The following is a 21,785-nucleotide window of genomic DNA, read 5'->3' as shown; positions in this document are numbered from 1 at the left end:
CACACTCAGTCAGCAAATGGTCTCACACACTCAAGAACTGAACTCTAGGCCAATTGTTTTGTATCAAAATATATAGTTTTATTTTAGAACCAACAAGGTATTAAAATATACTTTCTCAGAATGAGTTACTTTAGTTAAATACCTTTCAAATAGGCAATAGAGTTTTTGATTACAATAGTTAGTTGTTGCAATAGCCAACACAATTTCAAACACAATGCAACATTGAGCTCAATGGGAATTTCTAGTTAAATGCAATTAGTTACTTTGTAGATTACTTTTCTAACCACAGGACTGGATCCTAGATTCAGTCTTGGATAATTTCCTGTAAAAAGTTAAGTTAAAGCGTTTTGGTTACAGTAGTCATTTTTAAGGAATAGTCTAGTATTTTAAAAGTTGACACTTAGAACCTTTTTCACATAGAATCACCAATTTTATCCTAAGGGAGGAAATTCACTTAGCAGGTAAGTCGTGTTATTGTTACTTTTTCTCACTCCGTGTTAGATCCTGGATCCAGCACTGGTGCATCTCCTGTAAACAGTTGAAATAATGCGTTTAAGTTATACAGATGATTTTTAAGGAATATTTGTAGTTTGTGAAAATTGACACCTAGAAACTTTTCTTTTGAAAAGCAGACAATAGATTCCTATGGAAGGAAATTCAAGTTACTGTTAAGTATGGTTAAAATTACTTTTCAGGGTCGGTGCTAGGCTAAAAGATGCAGCACTGGGTTCTCTCCTGATAACAGGTGAGTAATCGGAATTTGTTGTTCAGCTGATTTTAGTTGAATTTTTTAAAGTTTCAAAACTCCACACAGAAAAGAATTTTCAAGTGAAACCAGTTACTCTATGGAAAAAAAGTGAGTTATCAGCTTTTGGAAAAGTACTCGACTGGCAGAGTTAAGGTTCTGGGCATAGACTCGGGGGTCTCCCAGGGTCAGGTTGGTACACCCTCAGCGGCACAGGGGCAGCCGGGTGCAGAGGTAGCTAGGCCCAATGTTATCCAATGAGAGGCAGGGGCCTTCGGTTGGTGGCTCCTGGCAAGTAGGCCACGCGGCTGTGGGAGCTGGGCTCCTGGTCACTTGCTCAAGGCATATGGGGAAGTAGGTTAGGACCAAGGTTGCACTGCCAGGGGCACTCAGGCGGCTGAGTGCAAGGTGCTTTTGAGCCGTCGGGCGCTCCAGTTTTATTCAGTGGAGAACTTGTAAGGTGAACAAAGGCTGCAGGCTCAGGGACGGAGATCCTTCAGGAGCGACTGACACTTTGAGGGGTAATTTGGGATCTTGGAGGATAGGTAGACACCCAGGAGTAGGGCACAGGGGGCCGTGGGGTGCCGGGTGCAGGGGTGTCTTTTGACGTCGGGAAATCGTACCCTCTGCTGGTCGTGGTTGGAGGGGTCCCTTGCCGTCAGTCTGCAGGTGTCGTCTGCGTCGGCGGAGGGGCCTTGGGCACTGGATTCCAGGTCACAATCGCCGGGGCGACGTCCTCAGGGTCTTTGTCCACTCAGGCACAGGCCAGGCTCGGCGAGTGCAGAGTGTGCTAGATTCGCGGTTCCTGGCTTGCACCAGGGGTATTGCTGTGAGCAGAACCACTGCACATGGGAGTCCCAGTCTCCAAGAGGGTCAAGGCAGGCAGGTCCTCAGAGGTTTTCAAGGTTGCTGTCAGCAGGAGATGCCGAGATTTAGCAGGAGCAGGTTCAAGGATCAACAGGCCTGTAGGGCTGGGGCCAAGTAGTTGGTGTCGGCCTCTTGTTAGCAGCTGCACGGCATGTCTTCTTCTTGGTCTTCTTTCTTGTTTCAAAATCGTGATCTGCGGAAGGAAGGTTCAGGGTGCCCCTAAATACTAATTTTAGGGGCGTTACAGGTAGGGGAAGGGTAGGGACCAATAGGTCCCTGTCCTGGGGTGAGTACACCCCCTATCCTGCTCCTCTCCTGTGGGAGGGGGGCAGGAGCCTATCCCTGATTGGGCAAGGCTTTCCCATCTTCAAGATGGCCGGGCCCGGAGTTGTGCTTCACCTTGCCTCTCCCACCTGAGGGGTGGGGTTGGCACAGGCTGGCACACCCCCCTTCCTGTCGTAGGATTTCCCGCCAGTCTTCCTGCCAGAGGGGGGGTCAGAACTGGTGGGGGGTCAGAACTGGTGGGGGGTCAGAACTGGTGGGGGTCAGTTGCGGAGTACAGCAACTGGTCTGGAGAAGCTCACAAAGGCGGCATGCCTTTGAAGCTTCCCCCTGCCCATCCTGGGGGAGGATACCTAGCACCTCGCCTAGGATGTGCATTGTTGCATGCTCAGGAGAGCAGGGGGCTCTCCACCCAGGGGTCCAGCAACATGTCTGCTGTGTGGCAGCCTAGACAGCCTCTCAGACCAGACATGGATTGTAGGTTAGGTTTCAGGGGGCATCTCTAAGATGCCTTCTGTAGTGCATTTTACATTAAATCCCACAATGGCATCAGTGTGGGTTTATTGTGCTGAGAAGTTTGATATCAAACTTGTCAGTCTTCAGTGTGGCCATTATGGTGCTGTGGAGTTCATAATGACAACCTCCCAGCACCATATACCCTTAATCGCATCACTGCACTTGCAGTGCCCAGGAATGGTCCTGGGTACTGTAGTGGCACAGGGCTCATGTACCTGTGCCCACACCACTGGCATAGGGCACCCAGCTAGAGGGGTGACAAGTATGCCCGGGCAGTGGGTTGGTGGGCATGGCACACAGGGATGTGTGCCATGTCGACTCTATGTTTAGGTCTGCACCAGGACACTCAGTCTGCAAAGGCAGGGTGTGGGTGTCAGGGTGCAGAGCCCCTAAGGGTGGCACAATAAGTGCTGCAGCCCTTAGGGGTCTTATCTGGTCACAATGCCCTGGGTACCTAGGGTACAATTTACCAGGGGCTGACATGTGGCCAGAGATGCCAATTGGGTTTTAGCTTCAATGCAGTTTTAGGGAAGGAACACAGGCCCTGGGCATCTGATTGGCAGGAGCCCAGGGCACACTCAGTCAAAGCACATTCAGCAATTCAGCAAAAAGTGGGGGGCATACCATGCAAGAAAGATGGCGCTTTCTCACAGCCGCCCAAAAAAAACTGACAACTGTCACCTGTGGTGCATGATGGGAGCATGGGGGTTCCTGGAGGTCTTAAAGGCACGGCGCCAGTGTTTTTCCAACTGTTCTAAATGCAGCCTCTCTAGGCTAATCTGCCTCTATGATCTTGCCTTTTTACCTTTGAATTTAAAGGCTGTTTTTCAAAGCAAACAAAGCGGTGTTGAAAGCATATGAGCTGCAGAACACACACTTTGCATAGATCGCCATCTGGTGTTGGACCCGGATGTTTGCACTTTGTTGTTGTCCTGGATAAGTCTTTGGAAGTCACGAGATAGGTGACTCTTCCTTTGGACTATAGTGCGCATGGGCATCGGCTCCATCCTCAGATTGTTTTTTTCCCCCCATCGGGCTCGGATGTGTTCTCGTGCTCCAGTTAGGAACGTCACAGATTCCACTTTCGACGCGCTATCCTTCACCCTTTCTATGGTATTGTTTCTGATCGCGATCCCTAGTCGTCGCGTATCTCCAACTTTGATGTCCTCTAGTTCCGATCGTCGACGAGGGCCTTCGGGCCTACTTGAGCCTTGGCATCTGGCTCATGAAAAGGACTCCATTCAAAAAGTGTCCTCAATGTGGGTCGAAGTTTCCCCACACCGATCTGCATGAGGTGTGTAACCTCTGTCTCTCACTGGAGCACAAGGCCAGAGACTGTGCAGCTTGTGCCTTTCAGCTTTTTGGAATCGTAAAGCTCAAAGGAAAATGGCTCGCTCGTCGACATCCATTCCCGATGACCTCTTCCAAGAGGGCGTCTATGTAACTGAACAGGTACCGTGTCCAAGAACTCCTCGGCAGCTGCTCCGAACAGAGGACTCTGATGTCGAAGCACTCCGATGTCGTAAGTAAAGACGCCGACCCTCACCCCCTCCATACACCATCGAAAAAGGCTTCGGTCACACCTTCACCTTCGGGCCCAGGTGCACACCGAGAGACTGCTTCCCATGCCCTGCCCTCGGACTCTAGAAAGAAGCCTATTAAGCCTTCAGGCAACTCTGGCTCGAATCAGTCTGCCACCGGTACCGAACCCCGGTCACCGGCACCGAAAAAGAAACCGTCCTCCTCTGTGCCGATTGCTGCCTCAACATCCAAGTCTTTAAGTTTTGCCTTGACGCCCTTGGGCTTAGATTGCGCTGTACAAGTCCAATACTTACTTACTTACACTTGACACCTAAATCTACAAGCACCGACCCATCAACTTTGAAAAAACACTCTGAGCCGAGCAAAAAGCCGGTCCCTAAAAGTTAGAATCCGCACCCTTCGGAGCCGAAAAAATCCTCGTAACCAAAGAAACAACCGGTTCCACAGACAGCCACAGAGACTGTAAACCATCACGGTTCGAAGCCAAAAGACCAAAAAACCATTCCGGAGTCGGTGCGCATAAGTCTACCGAACCGAAAAAGTTGGTGCCAAAAGAGCAGCCTCCACCATAAGTGGTTTTTACACCAGACCCTAAACAAAAAACTCTTCTAAAAGACCCTGAAACTGGTCAGCTCACCCTAAGTTCGAAGAAGAGACCATTGGATATGCCTTCACCGGCTCCACCACCTAAAAAGAGGGACATTGCCACATCTCACCTCAGGGTCCCTTCTCCACCTCCTCCACCACTTTCTCCCTGACCACACAATTCTCCTACACCATCTCCTTCACAATGGAATGATGATGACACCTCTGACGAGGGGGGTGGGGGGGGGGGGGGGGGGTGCAGTGAGGAGCCACTAGGCGACCATAGTCCACCTTCTTCCCCTGATCCTTGGGATGACTACAACATGCAATGTTCCACAGGAGGACATCTACCCATCTAGGCCTTGCCCTCCACAGGACACAACGGGTTTTAATCAGCTACTTCACAGAGCTGCCCAATACCATGGGGTTAGCTTACAGGCAGAACCAGTGGAAGAGGATTTCCTAATGGAAACTTTTGATACCTCACAAAGGTCCACTTCTATTTTACCCATGCTAAAGGGGGTCATTACGCATGCACCTGAAGTGTTTAAAGATCATGTGAGGGCGAGGGTCATTAACCCAAGGATCGAGAACAAGTATAAAGCTGCCCCCGGGGACTCAACCTATATTAAAGGCCCAGTGCCTTTTAGATTCACTAGTAGTTTCCAATGCTAGAAACGGGGCCAACACTCAGACATCAGGGGACGCTCCACACCCGATAAATATTCCAAACTATTAGACGCCTCTGGCAAAAGAACAGCGTCACAAGCAGGTAACATATGGCGTATCGCCAGCACTCAAGCTTTGTTAGCCAGGTATGATAGGGCACATTACGATGAACTAGACACCCTATTGCAGCACCTACCAGACAAATATAAAAACCGGGCCAATGACCTCATACAGGAGGGAAAGATCATCACTAACACCTCCATTCATTGCGCTCTGGACACAGCAGATACCGCCTTCAGAGCCGCAAACACAATAAACACACTCAAGAATGATAACCAAATTGAAATAAAACCAGCCGACAAAGGCGGAAACATCGTGGTGATGGATGAGCAACATTATATGGAAGAAGCAATGTGCCAATTGAGCGAAGAGAAGAACTAAAGTCCTGAAGAAGAACCCAATGAATGAATTGATGGCGGATCTTAAAAACAAACTGGAATTATGGCAAAGCAAAAGATTGATAACCGAGGATGAAAGAAGCTTTCTAATGTTGGACAATCATCTGGTTCCCACCATGTACTTTCTTCCGAAAGTTAACAAAGGGCGTCCAATCATCTAGAGTTGTGGCAGTCTATACGAGAATATATCTACATATGTAGACTTCCTTTTGGCACCGATCGTTCCAACATGGAGTTCCTATATCAAGAATACTGGGGACTTTCTTCTAATATTAATGGACACCCCCAATGGCAACCTAACTGTCTGCTTGTAACAATTGACGTGTCATTATACACCTCAATAAACCACGACATAGGAATCAACGCAATCATGTGCTTCTTGAAGCAAAGACCTATCGGTGAACTACAACACACAAATATGCTGGTTGACATGATAACCCTGTGCCTAAACAATAATGTTTTCCTCTTCAACAAAAAGATCTATTCTCAGAGTTGTGGTACCGCCATGGGAGTTTCCTTCTCTCCAAGCTATGCGAATCTCGTGATGGGATGTTGGGAGAGGAACATAGCTCGGAGAGAAGACAACGACCACCACATGATTAACATAGCCCTTTGGCTTCGATTCATTGATGACTTATTCCTCTTTGGAAAGGGACAGAAACAGAAATTCTGAACTACCAGCGGTTCTCAATACAAATGAGGTGGGACTCAAATTTACACACAACCTAAAATCAAAAGAAATCGAGTTCTTGGACACCAAGTTTTACATCAAGGCAAATCAAATGCACACTACAGTGCTTAGAAAACAGACTGCGATGAACAACTTACTTCATACACTCAGCTTCCATCCTCAATCACTGAATAAAAGTATACCCTACGGGGAGTTCTTACGAATGAAAAGATTGTTCAGAACATAAAGAAATGACAAGCAAGTTTGATGAAACCAAAACTCTCTTTCTAGAAAGAGGATACAAACATGCAGATATCAAGCGAGGGAAAGAAATAGCGAAGAACAAAATAAGAGCAGAAACCTTGGTGAACAAAAAGAAAAAACAAAAGGATGAAGAGAAGAAAAAGACAGAATCTAATGAGGGTCCACCACGTCTAATATTGACATACAGCAAGGAAAGTTACAAGATTCAGCAGACATTAGTCAAATACTGGAATGTCTTGAGGAAAGATTCAGACATAGGCAACCAGATTGGAGAACGACCAATGGTGTCCTACAGAAGAGCACCCACCTTATCAGACTCTCTAGTAAGGAGCCACTTTGAAGACAAAAAAACAGAATCATAGCTTCAATCGATAGCAAAAAGATTCATAAAATGCACTACATGCAAAGCCTGTAGGATTGGAAAGAACTTGAAATCCGTGAAGGACCCTAGAGGCAAAGTCTTTGAAATAAAAGAAACTATCACTTGCGTGTCAACTTATGCAGTATATGTGTTAGAATGCGTAATGAAATGCATAGGAAGTACCATCTGTCCTCTAAATTAGAGCACATATTAGAGCATATTAGAGCACGTTCGAGCAGTACAAAACTCGGACCACGCATATGCTATTGCGAAACACATTGGTACTCGTAAGGAAAAAACATGGCTGGATATAAAATATTCAGGACTTGCGACAAACCCCCTGCATGAACGGGGAGGGAATAAAACTCAGAAACTTAGACGATTGGAATTCAGGTTGATAATAAGATTCAAAACCAAGATGCCTCTGGGGCTGAATGGGGACGAAGAAATGTACGTGCACTTATGAGACTGTGAAACCATGATCTAATAACGTTATTGAGAAACCGTGAACAACATAAATTCCCTTTTTAAGTAGAATGTGATTGTAAAACTGAAAGTGAGAAAGAAGAAAAACACTCACTCCTTCAACGATATCTTTCCCCGTTCTTCCCTCTCTCCCCTCAATTCCTCATTGATTTATTTATTTCTTTCGTTCCCCCTCCCCCTTTTTTATCCTCCCCTCTCCTCCTTGATTATGGATGTTTTGGTTTTGATGATTATGTTTAGGAAGATGTAAATAACAGCATAATATAACTGACTGAGGAACTCAATATAGAATTGATTACTGTTACCGTGGTGGTTATGCCGTTTCGTGATTGATCTCTAGGTCGCATCGACCGATAAGGGCACTTAGCCGTAACTAACTAGGACACTCAGTCCACCAATGAGCATTTGAGATGGCCGAAAAAACAGACATTCAATGCCGGGAATCGGACAATCGAATGCTTGTCACCAGAAGCGCTATGTGTACGTGCATGATTTAATACAGGGCGCTAACTTAAAATGCTCAAATTAAAGTTTCAGTTCTATGGGCACTGAGATCAAGAATCGGGTAGGCATAACAAGGCAATGAAGTTTCATTCAAAAACTGCCATACCCAGAATGCTTCATGTTAAGCTTTAATGTGTAAGAGTATAAAAAGGAGAAATGGAAAAAGGACTCTGTTAATACTACCGTGATCAGGAACCAAGTGTTCGAAACTCGTAGGAGAGTTACGATCTGTTTGAACATTTTCTAAAGCCGAGAGGAGTGCTGTGTTATTTATCTTTGCGGATAATACTAAAAGCGAGAAATTGTCCTGGTCACGCCGCAAGCACCGACTATCAAAGAGCCCCCTCATAAAGGACTATTTGAGTTTTGCTTCGGGGTCCCCGCACGTGGGCGGGACTATTCAGTGCTTATGACTTTGATGAGTATACCCCTGGAAGAGAACTAGGATTACAGGTAAGTAACTTATCCTTACACCCCCACTTTGGGCAGGAAAGCCAGCTGGAAACCTTAGCAAGTCTAGGAGGTGGAGGAGGCTAAATTGAGCACAATTTTCAGTCCCCTCCATCTTGAAGATGAGGGGACTCCACCAGTCAGGGCTAGTACTATAACCCCTACCAGAGGAGGGTGGCACAATAAAGGTCCATTGTCTCTACCTGTTACTCCCTTAAAACGACCCCCTAAATCTAGTATTTAGTAGGCTTCCTCAGACCTTGAAACTAGTTACATGCGAACTAAGAAGGATGAATAAGACGCAGCGCAGCTTAACCTGAAAAAGACTACTGATTTGGCCCCAGCCCTACCTGCCTGTCTTCAGCTCCCAAGACCCTGCATGAAGACTATGCCTGTTCTGCTGCCAGTGACTTCCAGAAACCTAAGGAAGGCTGCCTCTACTTTGAAAAAGACCAGAACTTCTGAGGACAGGGGTTCTGTCCCAAATAAATTAGCACCAAGGACTGCTGTGCCCTCAGGAACCATGAGTCCTGCCCACCCTGCACCAGATGCCCCCCTGCCAGTGTCCAAGTGGACAACCATCCCAGAACACGTTTCCTAGCGATCCTGACCTGTAGCTTTGGCTGACCCCCTCCTGGACTCCACGACGACGCCTGCTGACTGAATCCAGTGGCTCCCAATGACTGCGACCGGCTCTGGTAAGAAGACGCCAACGTCTAAAGTCACACCTGCACCTGAAGCCCTTGGGCCTTGGTAAGCGGAATTGAAGGTGCCCCTACAATCTCCTACATCTCTACTTACCTCTGCTGTCATTGATCTCCCTCCTGCAAGATCCGATTGGTCGCCTGCAGCCTGTTTGTTGAAAACAAAGTCTCAGTTGAGAATCTTTGGGCGCCCGATGCTGAAATCGCACCCTTCATCTGGCCGCCCTTCTGGTGGTGTATATTTGGTGCTCTTATGTGGCTCCCCCTGTGGTTAATCTAACCCCCAAAGCTTGGCCCCTGTCCAATTTACCTACCTGCAAGCAGTGTGGCTCTGAGCACCCCTAGTCTCCATTGAAACCATTGGACCGAACTCCCGATTTTTTTTGGACCGAACTTCGATTTTGACTTCTACACCCGGCCGCACTGGTGCCGCTTATAATAAAATCTGCTTTTCACAAAAAGGACAGATTTTCAACCTAATTCTCTCCTGGGCCAAGGTATAACCAACACTCCCCTAGGGCACAAGAAAATTATCAAATTACCAAACTTATGGAGTATATCTTTTACACAGCGCTTCCTAAAGCGGGCAAACTCTCAACCCCCAAAGGCAAGGCACGAGAACAAATTCAGATGCATGGAAAAACACATATGCCTTTGCTTTATACACTACTGTAACAAAAGGGCTGGCCTAATACATTAATCATTGCAGACTCTCAACTAAAAAAATGACAATTGAAATAAACAATCAGAATAAAATACAATATGTACAAGGAGAATAAATGAAAAGAATCCAAAATAACCAGGAAAGAAAAGAATTAGCAAAGAATTAAGAATAAAATCAAGAGTTAGTAGGAACACCTCGCCAATCGGTACACATCATCTTGCCTCACTTTGCTAAGGGGAGTCCGGTACTTAGCCAGGCCAAGAGCTCGATTGAGACCCAAAGTTCCCAACAATGCCTAGCCAGTGGAGGCCCCTTGCTCTAATACTGATTCAAACATAGCAAAACTTCTAGCAAGCCTTGCTCCTTATTCTAATGAGAGATTGTACCAGTCTGCACCAAGGTCACTCCATCGGTTGATCAGGCCTCTGCTATGACTTTGAGACGGACCATGTTCATTCCTCTGATAAGAACCAGTTCTCTCTAGTCGGTAAAATGTGAACAGCAAAACATGCCCTCCTCACCTTGTGAAGCTCCGAAAATGGGGACAGCCAAGAAAATGGAGTTGGTTCTGCAAGCACGTGAAGAAGCTAAAGCAGAGTTAAATTAGTATGCAAGGTAACATGAGATCATGTCCGAGCAAGAACTGCCGTAAAGCAGGACAGAATGGAAAAGCAAGAGTGACTAGAAGTATGTCAGTCAATAATAAATCCTACTGCCCTACCTCTTACTAGGCAGGCAAATGTAACAGTTCTATATTGTATATGAACTCATAATATAAATGTCATGTCAAAGACAATAGTAAGAACTCCTAATTCTCATAATATAAATGTATTGTTCTACACCGTGACAGCTCCCATTAAAAGACAGCAAGATTACAGGACAGAAGAGAAGCAGGCAAATGCAGGACCATCCTACATTAAGGCTAGGGTAAAATAACACACTAAAGTCAGTTAAAATGGTGGTAGTTGGAGGTCGTCATAGGGTGTCAGACCACAAAAGAGGCTCATTTATTACACCGCTGCAGGTGCAGTTTTTGTGCTCACCAGACCCTTGCCAACCTTTGGTCCCAAAGACGGAAACTGGAAGTTGCGTAATTACCCATTTAACTGCATTTTTGCTTTCCTCCATAGGATAACATTGAACTGCTCAGAAGTGTTGACTTTTGAAACTGAAAAGTATTTTTAGTTAAAAACTTCCTTCCCTTATTGCGAAGATCTTGGTCTTAAAATAAAACACAAACCAAGCATTTTTTTTTTAAATAAAATTGATGTGGATCTCCTTTTTGAGTTGCATGTCCATTGTTGGTCAATGTTGTGCAACAAAACCTTACACTCCTCTGTGTTAGGCCTAAGGCTGCTCACCCACACCACCACTAATAGAGCACTTTGGGTTTACATTAAGCCCTGTACACTTCTGGGGAACCCCTAGACCTGTGCATGGTATAACTACCTAGTGTTATACCATATACAGAGACAACTTCCTACAGCATGTATATACATGTATGTGTTTGCATGTGTACATATTAATTATACTCACATTCACTGGTAAAGGAATTACATTATAAAGACTGCATTGTGAAGGATGTTTCCCTGGAGTGTGTTGTATAGCGGTGTGTTCAGGTGTTTTTGAGCTTGCCCAAATTTCTAGTCGATCTTCAGTATTTCTGTAGTATCTCTTGTGTTGCTTTGCCCAAACTATTTTGAAAGGCCCCCCTGAAAGATCACGTACAGCAGCTACAGTTTTCTATTAGATTCTATTAATGGACATCTGAATTTATGTGCTACTCTTCCCCTTTTCTTCTACAAAATGTTGCTTGGATTTAACACTGGTTAGTTTGGTAGTGCATCCCAGCAGGATTATTTTCACCTTTGCACCTTCCATGTTGCTTTATATTACTTCCCCCCAGTACAGAATCCAACAGTGTCAGTATATGGATATTTAAATGGCACTGGCTTGTAATTTGGTGTCTGTGGTCTCCAGCTTTTTATATGGCCTTTTCTAGAAGCTCATGCATGTCAGCGTGCACGTAGAACTTTGCAAATCAGCTGTCTAATGGGGAAATATTGTGTTTTCAAATATGCGCTTTATAGTTCGGAATCAGATGTGTGGTGGATTCTGTGCAATCAAATGATCCTAATACAGCCATAAACTTCATGTTTTTTCTCGTCTCCTGTCCCATGACATTGGAATGATCCAGGATGGTGGAAGGCAAGGAGGGTATGGAACTCTTGTCTAATTTCAGGTTGAGCTAATTTATTCTCATCTTATAGACCATGGTGGTAGACATACATGTACTTGCTTGAACATGTCTCTTTAAATACGGCTCCTGTTCATGGTCCAATGCATTAATTTGCCTACAGGTGCAGACATTGTCTGGTGGTGAGCTGCAGCGTGTGGCATTGGCTCTTTGTCTGGGTAAACCTGCTGATGTCTACTTAATTGATGAGCCCTCTGCCTATTTGGACTCTGAACAGCGTCTTATGGCTGCAAGGGTTGTTAAACGGTAACTTGCCTTTTTTGCTTTCTAATACGTAACGTTCAGCTTGACTGATTTAATTTCCAGTCCAAATGCTAAGTTTTTATGTACTTCTCTTTTATTTAGTTTCATTCTTCACGCCAAAAAGACAGCCTTTGTTGTAGAACATGACTTCATCATGGCCACATATTTAGCAGATCGTGTAATCGTTTTTGATGGTAATCCATCCAAGGACACTCGTGCAAACCGGTAAGACTGAAATTCTAGAATTAAAGTTATAATAGGAGATACATTACCGAGTTATTACTTAACACTTTTCTTACTCCACTTGGGTGGTAGAATTAAGTGTGATCCTTTCAATGCAGACCATAAAAAACGATGTGGGGTTAATTGTAGATTGTATTGTATTGTAATTGCATTTATATAGCGCTTACTACCCCTGACAAGGCGTCAAAGCGCTTTTTCGGCGGGTAGCACGCTACTCCAGGACCCACAGAGGATTAGTGTTGCATTAGTATAGTGAAACATGCAAGTACATTTTAAGTGGTGGATAGGTTAATCAGTTATTTGGATTTGGAATGATAGCAGAAGGATAGAGTAGGACAAAGTTTTGTATTTATTTATAGCTCGCTTGTTGACGCATGCTATTCAGGGAGCCTATAGAGGATTAGTGGTGAATTAATATAGTGAAATATGAGGTAATTTCAGTGGTGGATATTAGTCTGTTAATTGGAGTGAGAAGGATAACGGATGGATAAAAGGGGAAGAAAGATTTGCATTCATATAGCACTTGTTACCCCTGATGGGCGTTGAAGCGCTTTTCTGGCGAGTAGCACGCCACTCCGGAACCCATAAAGGATTAGTGTTGCAAATTAGTATAGTATAAATATGAAGTAATTTTAGTAGTAGATATGTTATTCAGTTATTTGGGCAGTATATTAGTATAGTTGAATATGGAATATGGAATTTGAGAAGTGAAACATGTTAGTCTGTTAATTTTTATTGAAAAAGGATAGTGGAGGGATAAAAGAGTGAAGGATTTTTTTTTAAGTCTTAGCAGTAGGAAGAGGCTTTTGGATGAGTAAAAATGAGTTTTGAAGGGAAGGAGTCGGAGGGGAGAGTTTAGAAATGTTTGTTTTTAGGGGATCGGTGTAGTAAAAAGAGGTGTCAGATGATGCAAGGAGGGGTAGAGCAGGAGAGAGTCTAGAAAAGGTTATTTTGGCGATCATAGTAGTGGTATGGGGTTTGGGATAAATGAGAGAGTGGATGTATTGATAGATCTATAGGATGAGAGATAGGGTAGTGCATTAGAAGGAGTAGTAGAAAGAAGTTTGAGAGGAGTCAGAAGGTTGGGCTAGAAGATATATTGAGTGAAGTATAGGCTGAGAAATAGGCTAGTGCATTGGAAATGCTAAATTAGAAGAGAGATAAGTATATAGATCCATAAGTACATTAAAAGTATATAGATACATAAAGTAAGTATATTTAGAATAAATATATTGATAGAGGCACAGGATGAGAGATAGGGTAGTGCATTGGATATGCTTTTTCAGGAGAAAAGTAACAGACACACTGATCCAAGTACATGGACGGTACATAGATGTACAATGGAAGTATGTACATGTAGACCAAAAATTATTTTTATTTATTGATTATTATTTTATTTTCTTAACAACATAATTGTTTGACATGTTTTATAAAGTAATACACAAAGATAGGTACATATCTATAGTGAAAACAAATGCTTATATACAGAGGGATATGCTGTAAATTTCTATTTCCGTATGGTGCTTATGTGGGGAAGAGCCAGATCTTGAGTAGTTTTCTGAAGATAAGGTGGTTGTCGGTGGAGCTTATGTTGGGGGTAAAGAGTTCCATAGTTTGGCTGCTTGAACAGAGAAGGATGTGCCACCCATTGTTTTTTTCTTGTATGGTGGGATTTAGAGGCGAGATGCTCCTTTAGAGCGTAGGTTCCTTTGTTCAATGTGTTTGGTGATTTTATTCCTGATGAAGAGTGGTCCTATTCCATGTATTGCTTTGTGGGTAATACAAAGCAGCTTGAACGTGGATCTTCTGGCAACCGGTAACCAATGCAGGGCTTTCAAGGCAGGGGAGATGTGGTTTCGTGGTTTGATATGCAAGAGTAGTCTGGCAGCCGAGTTCTGAATCCGTTATAGTCTTTTCATGGTCGTTAAAGGTGATCCGTGGTAGAGGCTATTGGTGTAATCGAGTTTGGATAGAACAAGGGAGATGGTTGCTTGGACCTTGTGTGGAAATCCCAAATGAGGGAAAATTTGTCGCAGAGTTTTTATAGTAGCAAAGCTTGATCTTGCTAGTTTATTTACTTGGACATTCATCGACCGCTTGAAGTCCATGGTCATTCCGAGGTTTCTTACTTCCTTCGATACTTTAGGCAGTGATCCCAGTTCATCAGGCCATGCGGTTGTAATTTTTCCAATCGCCATACGTGAGTATTTCAGTTTTTGAAGCATTCAATTTGAGATGGCTCCAAGTCATCCACTGATCCACGGCTCTGAGACAGCTGAAAATTGGTGATTTTCCAATGTCTTTGGGGCATTCTAGTTGAAGGAGTATTTGCGTGTCATCTGCATAGTTGTATCACGGGAGGTGAAATTTATTGATCAGTACTGGTAAAGACTTCATGTAGATGTTGAAAAGCATGGGCGAGATGATAGAACCTTGAGGGACCCCTGCTTTTGTGGAGTACAGTTTGGACGAGAAAGGTGGGGTGTGGATGACATTAGTTCTGTTTCAAAGGTAGTATGCGATCCAGTCTAGAGCAGTTCCCTCTATGCCGGCTTCATAAAGTCTTTGTTTCAGAGTGTCATGCATAGACAGTAAACACAAAGTGAAAATCGTTTTTTAAACAACTTTTTGTCTTGGGAAGAGACTGCACTAGTCTGTCTCCTTACCACTTCCTGGACTCTGCTCACTGCAATCTGGGACACAGGGAGGCTGCAACTCACAAGATGGAGGAGAATCTGAGTGTAGACAATGCTCTTATATGGCTTCAGAATTATTGCCTGCATTGATTGTAGGAAGGCAATTAGCTTCATCCAGCTTGCCCTTTCTAAAAACTGAGGTCGCATTATACAAAGTGCCCGGGGATGCGTTAGGGGACAGGGTACAATTGGAGTGTGCACCTGTTTTCACCTGCAGGGTTCTTTGTGTTACAGAAGGGGCTGCTGACACGTGTGCTACTTATTCTGTAATATGGCTCACATCATTGCAAAATGTGGATCAGCGAAATCACAAGGGAGTGTTCCAACAGTTGTATAAAGGCATGGCCCCATGCAAATGACAAGGTAGCGCATTGCTGCTCTAGCGCTTCACGCCTTATTGCTGAAACTGCATTTTAAAATCCTTTTTAATATTTGATTTCTTCTTGGGTTAGTATTCCCTGTTTTTAATTCCCCCCCTTACTTGCACTATTATCGGTACAGCACCGCCGCTTGAGCGGGTCCGGTTCTTGGGGTGGGATCCATTTTCGCCGCCATCTTGGAGTGGTGTGGGTGTTCGTTTAGGCGCCACTATCTGCGTGCGCTTTAGTGCGCAGCAGCCAGCGAGGGACACCTATTTAAAGCTCCTCCCCTAGCGCAGCGGGATCGCGCAGCGGGCGTGCCTTCGCGTGGCCGGAGTCGTGCCAGAGTCCTGCCCGTCTGCGCCCGTCCGCGCTAGGACGCGTTGGACGCGGCAGGACCCTTGCCCCCACCGCTGGTTGCTACGGGGATCATAATGCTGTGCTATTCAAGGGACACATTACTTGCCATTGGGCAATGTAACAGGAGCTGTGATGCTCCGCGGGTAGGGCCGCTGTGTGGTCCTTACTCATGTGTCTGCGGGATGTTGGACCTTTCCGCCCCCACTACATGCTTGAGCTACGTTTCTGTTGCTGCTGTAAACAGCTCCCACCCATTTTTCAGCATATGGAACCTGAATGTCAGGTCGATGGTTAAACATCACCAAGATATCTTCGACCTGATAGGTAAGGAGTCGCCGGATGATTTCTGTGTGACGGAGACCTGGTTACAGGAGACCGACACGGCCTCTAGAGGAGGGGGAATAGCGCTTGCGGTCAAGTCCTGCTACCCGTGCGACTGGCAAGGGCAAATAATCACTGGCTGTGAAAGCGCGCTGTTTAAGATTTCAATTACGCCCAATTTTGTTTTCTCGGGCCTTTTGATTTATCGTCCCCCTGGTAGCGATGTGGCTTTCAGGGAGGTCCTCCCAGATGCTATCAGCACGTTGGCAGCAGACTGCTCCAATTTTTCCATTCTTGGCGACTTAAACCTCCACTACGACAACCTGTCTATACCTGCGGTACACAGCTCTGTTGCCGATCTCGAGGCTCTTCAGCTAGCTCAGTTGGTGTTGCAGCCCACCCATGTAGGCGGTCATACCTTAGACCCCTTCTTTACTAATCTAGCAGAAGCCAGTACCTCCACTCCCTCTCCTCTGGCCTGGACTGACCACTATTTGGTGCGTATCCAGTGTCCACTGTATGAGCCGCACCGCAAACCCACGGTTCGCTCTATCCCTAGACGGCGTTGGAATAAATTAAAACTTGATGATTTTTTCCATCTTCTGTCCACTGACCCGCTAGGCTCAGTTGAAACCGTGGATGTGGGCTACGACCGCTTCTGTGAGTGGGTTACTAGGGCCCTTGACTCCCTCATTCCGATAGTCTCGTGTAAATGTGGGTCAAGGGACCCGAGTCCTTGGTAAGATGATTCGCTGCGGGCGCTTAAAAGCACCTGTAGGCGTGCTGAGCGGGATTGGCGCAAAACTTATGACAGCGATAAAGTTTTGTATTTGGCCGCTGTAAAACTTTACCACCGAGCAGTTTGCAGAACCCGCGCGGCTTATTGCGCCCTGCAATTTCGTACCAGTACTAACCCCTCCAAAACTATTTTTAAGGCCCTGAAAGACCTTATAGCTAAAAAGGTGGTTGTGACTCATCAGGGTTCCATTTCACACTGTGAAACCTTGGCGGCTTTCTTTTTGGAAAAGGTTCATGCCATCTATAGAGCCTTTCCCACGGTCGTACCCTCTGTCGGTAGACCTCTTAAGCCCCTAACTCCGGATGCTTTACATTCTTTCCCGAGCAGGTCAAGTCAGGGTCTCCGGCTGACCCTCTGCGGCCAGCTCTGTTCAGAGACCTAACATCTCACGGTCTCTCGCCGGTTTGCTCTTTGATCAACACCTCATTAGCATCCGGCGTGGTTCCAGTGAAGTGGAAACAGGCGGTAGTCATGCCCATCCTCAAGAAACCAACTTTGGATGCTGGTAAACCCGAGAACTACCGCCCAATCTCACTTCTCCCGTGGCCTGCCAAAGTTGCGGAAGCGCATGTCAACTCTGTCCTCTCGGACCATCTTCTACAGGCTAACATCTTAGACAGCACGCAGAATGGATTCCGTGCAGGGCATAGCACGGAGACAGCTCTACTTTATATGGTGGAGCATTTGCGCTCCGTGCTTGATGCGGGTCAAACGGCGGCGCTGGTGCTATTAGATCTGAGCGCCACCTTTGACACCGTGTCCCACCCGATCCTTCTGCTACGCCTGGAGGAAGCTGGCGTTACCGGCCCTGCACTCCAGTGGTTCCGTTCTTTCCTTGCCAACCGTTCTTTTTGCGTGGCCGTCCCGCCCCATCAGTCCAAATTCCATCCTCTGGATCTGGGGGTCCCCCAGGGCTCCTCACTGAGTCCCACGTTATTCAACCTATACGTGAGACCGCTGGCTGAGGTTGTCAGGCATTGGGGTATGACCATGGTGTCATATGCCGACGACACTCAGTTAGCGGTTACGATTAGCGGGGATGCGGATGTGGATGCCCCTAGATTCCAGAATGGACTTCGGGCGGTCGCCAGCTGGATGACCTCCAACTGTCTCAAGCTGAACGCAAGTAAGACGGAGATTATGATCTTTGGCAAGCATACGGAACTCTGGGGAGAAAGGTGGTGGCCATCGGATTTGGGTCCTACGCCAACTCCGGTCGCTGAGTTAAAAAACCTCGGGGTGTGGCTCGACCCAACTCTCACCTTTGACTGCCATACTAAGCGCACGGCGGCCTGCTGCTTTGGCATCCTGCGTGGATTACGGCCCGTATTAAAATTCTTTGATGCTACCACCAGGCAACTTGTGATTCAGGCAACAGTGATTTCTCGGCTCGATTATGCCAGCTCCCTTTTAGTGGGAATAAATCAAGCCGAAATCACCCGCCTGCAGCGCATACAGAATGCAGCGGCGAGAGCTGTTGTGGGCCTACCTAGATTCTGTCCTACAACTAACACCTTGCGCACGCTGCATTGGCTACCGATTGCGCGAATGATCCCGTTCAAGGTCCTCTGTGTAGCTTACAAGATCCTCAAGGGATCCCCTGCTTTGATTCTTTCCAACCTTTTGTCTCGCTATGTCCCGGGCCGTGCCTTAAGATCCTCGGACCTAGAACTTGCTGTCGTCCCCCGTTTCAAGCGCTGCCGGGCTGGCGGCCGCTCATTTCAAGTACGCGCCGCAGTGTTGTGGAATTCCCTTCCCCTTGAGATTCGTGCTCTCAGGGATTTGCTCTCTTTTCGTCGAGCTGTAAAAACTTTCTTGTTTCCTTAGTTCCTTCCTTTGTTCCGCTCTGTCCTGTTGTGTTGTGTTGCTACCTTGTCGGGCGCCAGGACGCTCCTTCGCTGGAGCATCTGTGCGCATAATAAATGAGTTTAACATAACATAACATAACATTGTGCCTTCAAAAATTTCAAAAGTGGTAGCAATACATTTATCCAGTATTGGGGTATGTTTCATAGATTCACATGCCGGAATCATTCCCCGTCGGCGAGGCGGGAGTCCCACGGTATATAAAAAAGCAGTGCCAAAAGTAAATTACAGTGGTAGGCCCTATGAGAAGGCCTGAGGCCTAAATTGTAGTAGCCTATCTACCTCATTATGCTAAAAAGACCAAAGTCTTTCTACCAACCAATCAGCTCACAGCACCCTCTAGAACCCTCTCTGCAGAGCCAGTTCTCCTCAGATTTTCACTGCAGGTCGTGTGGAAGGGAGTCTCCCCGAGTCTTGACTCAGTTTCTTCACCAAAGCTTCAGGATGTCTGACAAGAAGGCCTTGTTTAGACCTTGTAGAACATGCGAGAAGAAAATAGGGTCCATGTTGATGACCAACATAAGGACTGCATTTATTGCCTTTATCCAAAACATGAGGCAAAAAATTGCAAGATCTGCCGTACCTTCCATTCTAAAACTTTAAGGGATAGGGAGGCCAGAGTACTTTTGTGGCTAAAATCCTCTTCTACGGATGATGAAGACAGAGCCTCTACCTCCAGTAAGAGAGCGAGATCTCAAGAGGATAATTCAAGTGAGGGGAGAAAACAGGTTAAAAACCCCCACTCCACTTCAGGCTCTTCACAGAGATCTCCATCTAATATCTCTGGAGCCTCAGCCACCAAGGAATCTTCAAAGAAAACGGTGAGTAAGAGCTCTTCTGTCTCCGTACCTGTGACTACCATTTCTACTTCTACTTCATCTACGGCTATGATCTCCACTACAGCCATCACTTCTCCTATCCTGTCTACAAGAATCTGTATTGTGGCTAAAAGAACCCTCGTCGACGAAGAACCCTCCGTCGACGAAGAAGCCCCCGTCGACTAAGTCATCTACAGTACCGTCGAAAACCGTCTCGTCGACGAAGAAGCAAGGTCCATCGACGATGAGCCTATCGACGACTAGTCCGTCGACGGCGATCCAGTCGACGTCGAGCCAGTCGACGAAGGCCACGTTGACTCCGTTAACGGTGGTCCCGTCGAGTCAGTCGACGTCGAGTCCGTCGATTACGACTAATCCGTGATCGACGATGAACATTTAGACGACGATTTACCACCAGGCCTCATCCAAGATTTACAGGCTATGCTGGCAGATTACAAACAACGTTTTCCACCTCAACAGGTTGTACCTCCAGCCCAACCTACTGTTCCAGTTCCTCAACCTGATGTTCCACCGCCCAGGTCTTCTGTCACAGGAACTCCACAACCTGCATTACCTGCGCAGACCCCGGACACTTCTTTGGATGAAGTAGAGGAAGGTGAATTACCTAATAATCCACCTTTGGATCCATGGGAAGACTACGTTATTCCCATGCCGTCTCCACCAACTCCACAACCTTCAGACTCACCACCTGAAGACATGAGTGTTTTTCATAATCTCATGCAGCAAGCTGCATCTAGATTTCAGTTGCTGGTGACAGTGGAGCAGTCAGAATGTTTCCTCCATCATTTTAAAGAAGAAACTAGGAAGGTGTCAAGAGCCATTCCTATTATAGATTATATCTAGAAGGAAAGTGTCACTAGTCCTGCATGCCTCATTCGACACCCGCGGCCGGATTTGGTCATATCACAGGCCGCGCAGCAAAGATAAAAAAAAAACATCCACCCCTATCACTACACCACCGGATAAGGAGGGTTGTCGTTTGGACCTTATTGGTAAGAAATTTTCCACCATGGCTGCTGCCTCGATCAGAGCTGCAAATTCTTTAGCGATTATAGGGCGCTATGATCGCCAAATGTGTTCCTAGATGGCTGGTTTCATTAATCTAATCCCAGAGGATAAAAGACAGGAGGCACGCAAGATCTTATTGGAGGGGGAACGTGCAGCGGCAGAAACAATCGACTGCGCCTTGGATATTGCTAATACGATCTTTAGACAGCTGGCAGGAGCTGCACTTCTCAGACGACAGGGCTGGCTAAAGGCTACCACCTTTAGGCCCGAAGTCCAACTTAAGATCCTGGACATGGCTTATGATGGAGAGTCTCTATTTGGGAAACACATTGACGAGGCAATCAAGACGGATACTGACTCTGCAAGATCCCTAGGTTCATTGCAGTACAAAAGAGGATCTTTTAGAGGTGCTAGAGGACTTGGATACTCCTCTAGAGGAAACTGCTACCAACAAGGCAGACAATATCAGCCTCAGTACCGGCAAGGTTATCAGTCGTCTTATCGACAGTCTGGAACAGCTAGTTTCTCTCGCCAAGGTGGACGAAAGCGCACAAACAATCAAGGGCGAGACACTCTCAGATAACAGTGAGATCAGCCGGGCGCCAATCTTATTTCCTTCCCTCCCTGTGGGCGCGAAGATATCTGCTTTTCAAGAACAGTGGCAGGGGATTACATCCGACTAGTAGGTGCTGGACTTAGTACAACATGGTCACACCCTGGAGTTTGTCACCAAACCACCAATAACTCCGCCCAGGGGTCCCCCCCTCCCCCTCGTCTTCACTTATTGTTCAAGGAAGTTCATTCAATGCTCCTCAAGAACGCTATAGAAAAGGTTCCAGTACATCAGAGGCACACAGGCTTCTATTCCCGTTTTTTCCTCATAAAAAAGAATTCAGGGGAATGGCGACCGATTCTAGACCTGTGCAAGCTCAACAAATATCTCAAGGAGCAGGGCTTCCGCATGTTGACTTTCGGAAATTCTAAATTGCCTCAACGAGGGAGATTTTATGGCTTCCTTGGACATGGA

General features: G+C 46.1%; 2 protein-coding genes across 4 annotated transcripts in view; one reads left to right on the top strand and one right to left on the bottom strand.

The window, feature by feature from the left end:
- Positions 1 to 21,785, bottom strand: part of ANAPC10 (anaphase promoting complex subunit 10) — a 497,529-nt gene that overhangs the window by 340,631 nt on the left and 135,113 nt on the right. The gene's annotated exons all lie outside the window — the stretch shown is intronic.
- The window catches only part of ABCE1 (ATP binding cassette subfamily E member 1), a 172,172-nt gene that overhangs the window by 113,030 nt on the left and 37,357 nt on the right, over positions 1 to 21,785 (top strand). Inside the window, exons 15-16 of the mRNA XM_086962241.1 lie at positions 12,128 to 12,270; positions 12,370 to 12,492. Coding sequence (XP_086818367.1) covers positions 12,128 to 12,270; positions 12,370 to 12,492 — 266 coding nt within the window. The remainder of the gene's footprint in view (positions 1 to 12,127; positions 12,271 to 12,369; positions 12,493 to 21,785) is intronic.

This window comes from Lissotriton vulgaris, chromosome 3_1, assembly GCF_964263255.1.
Source record: "Lissotriton vulgaris chromosome 3_1, aLisVul1.2, whole genome shotgun sequence".
Lineage (NCBI taxonomy): Eukaryota > Metazoa > Chordata > Amphibia > Caudata > Salamandridae > Lissotriton > Lissotriton vulgaris.
The sequence above is the reverse complement of the archived record's forward strand: the minus strand, read 5'-3'. Positions and strand labels throughout refer to the sequence as shown.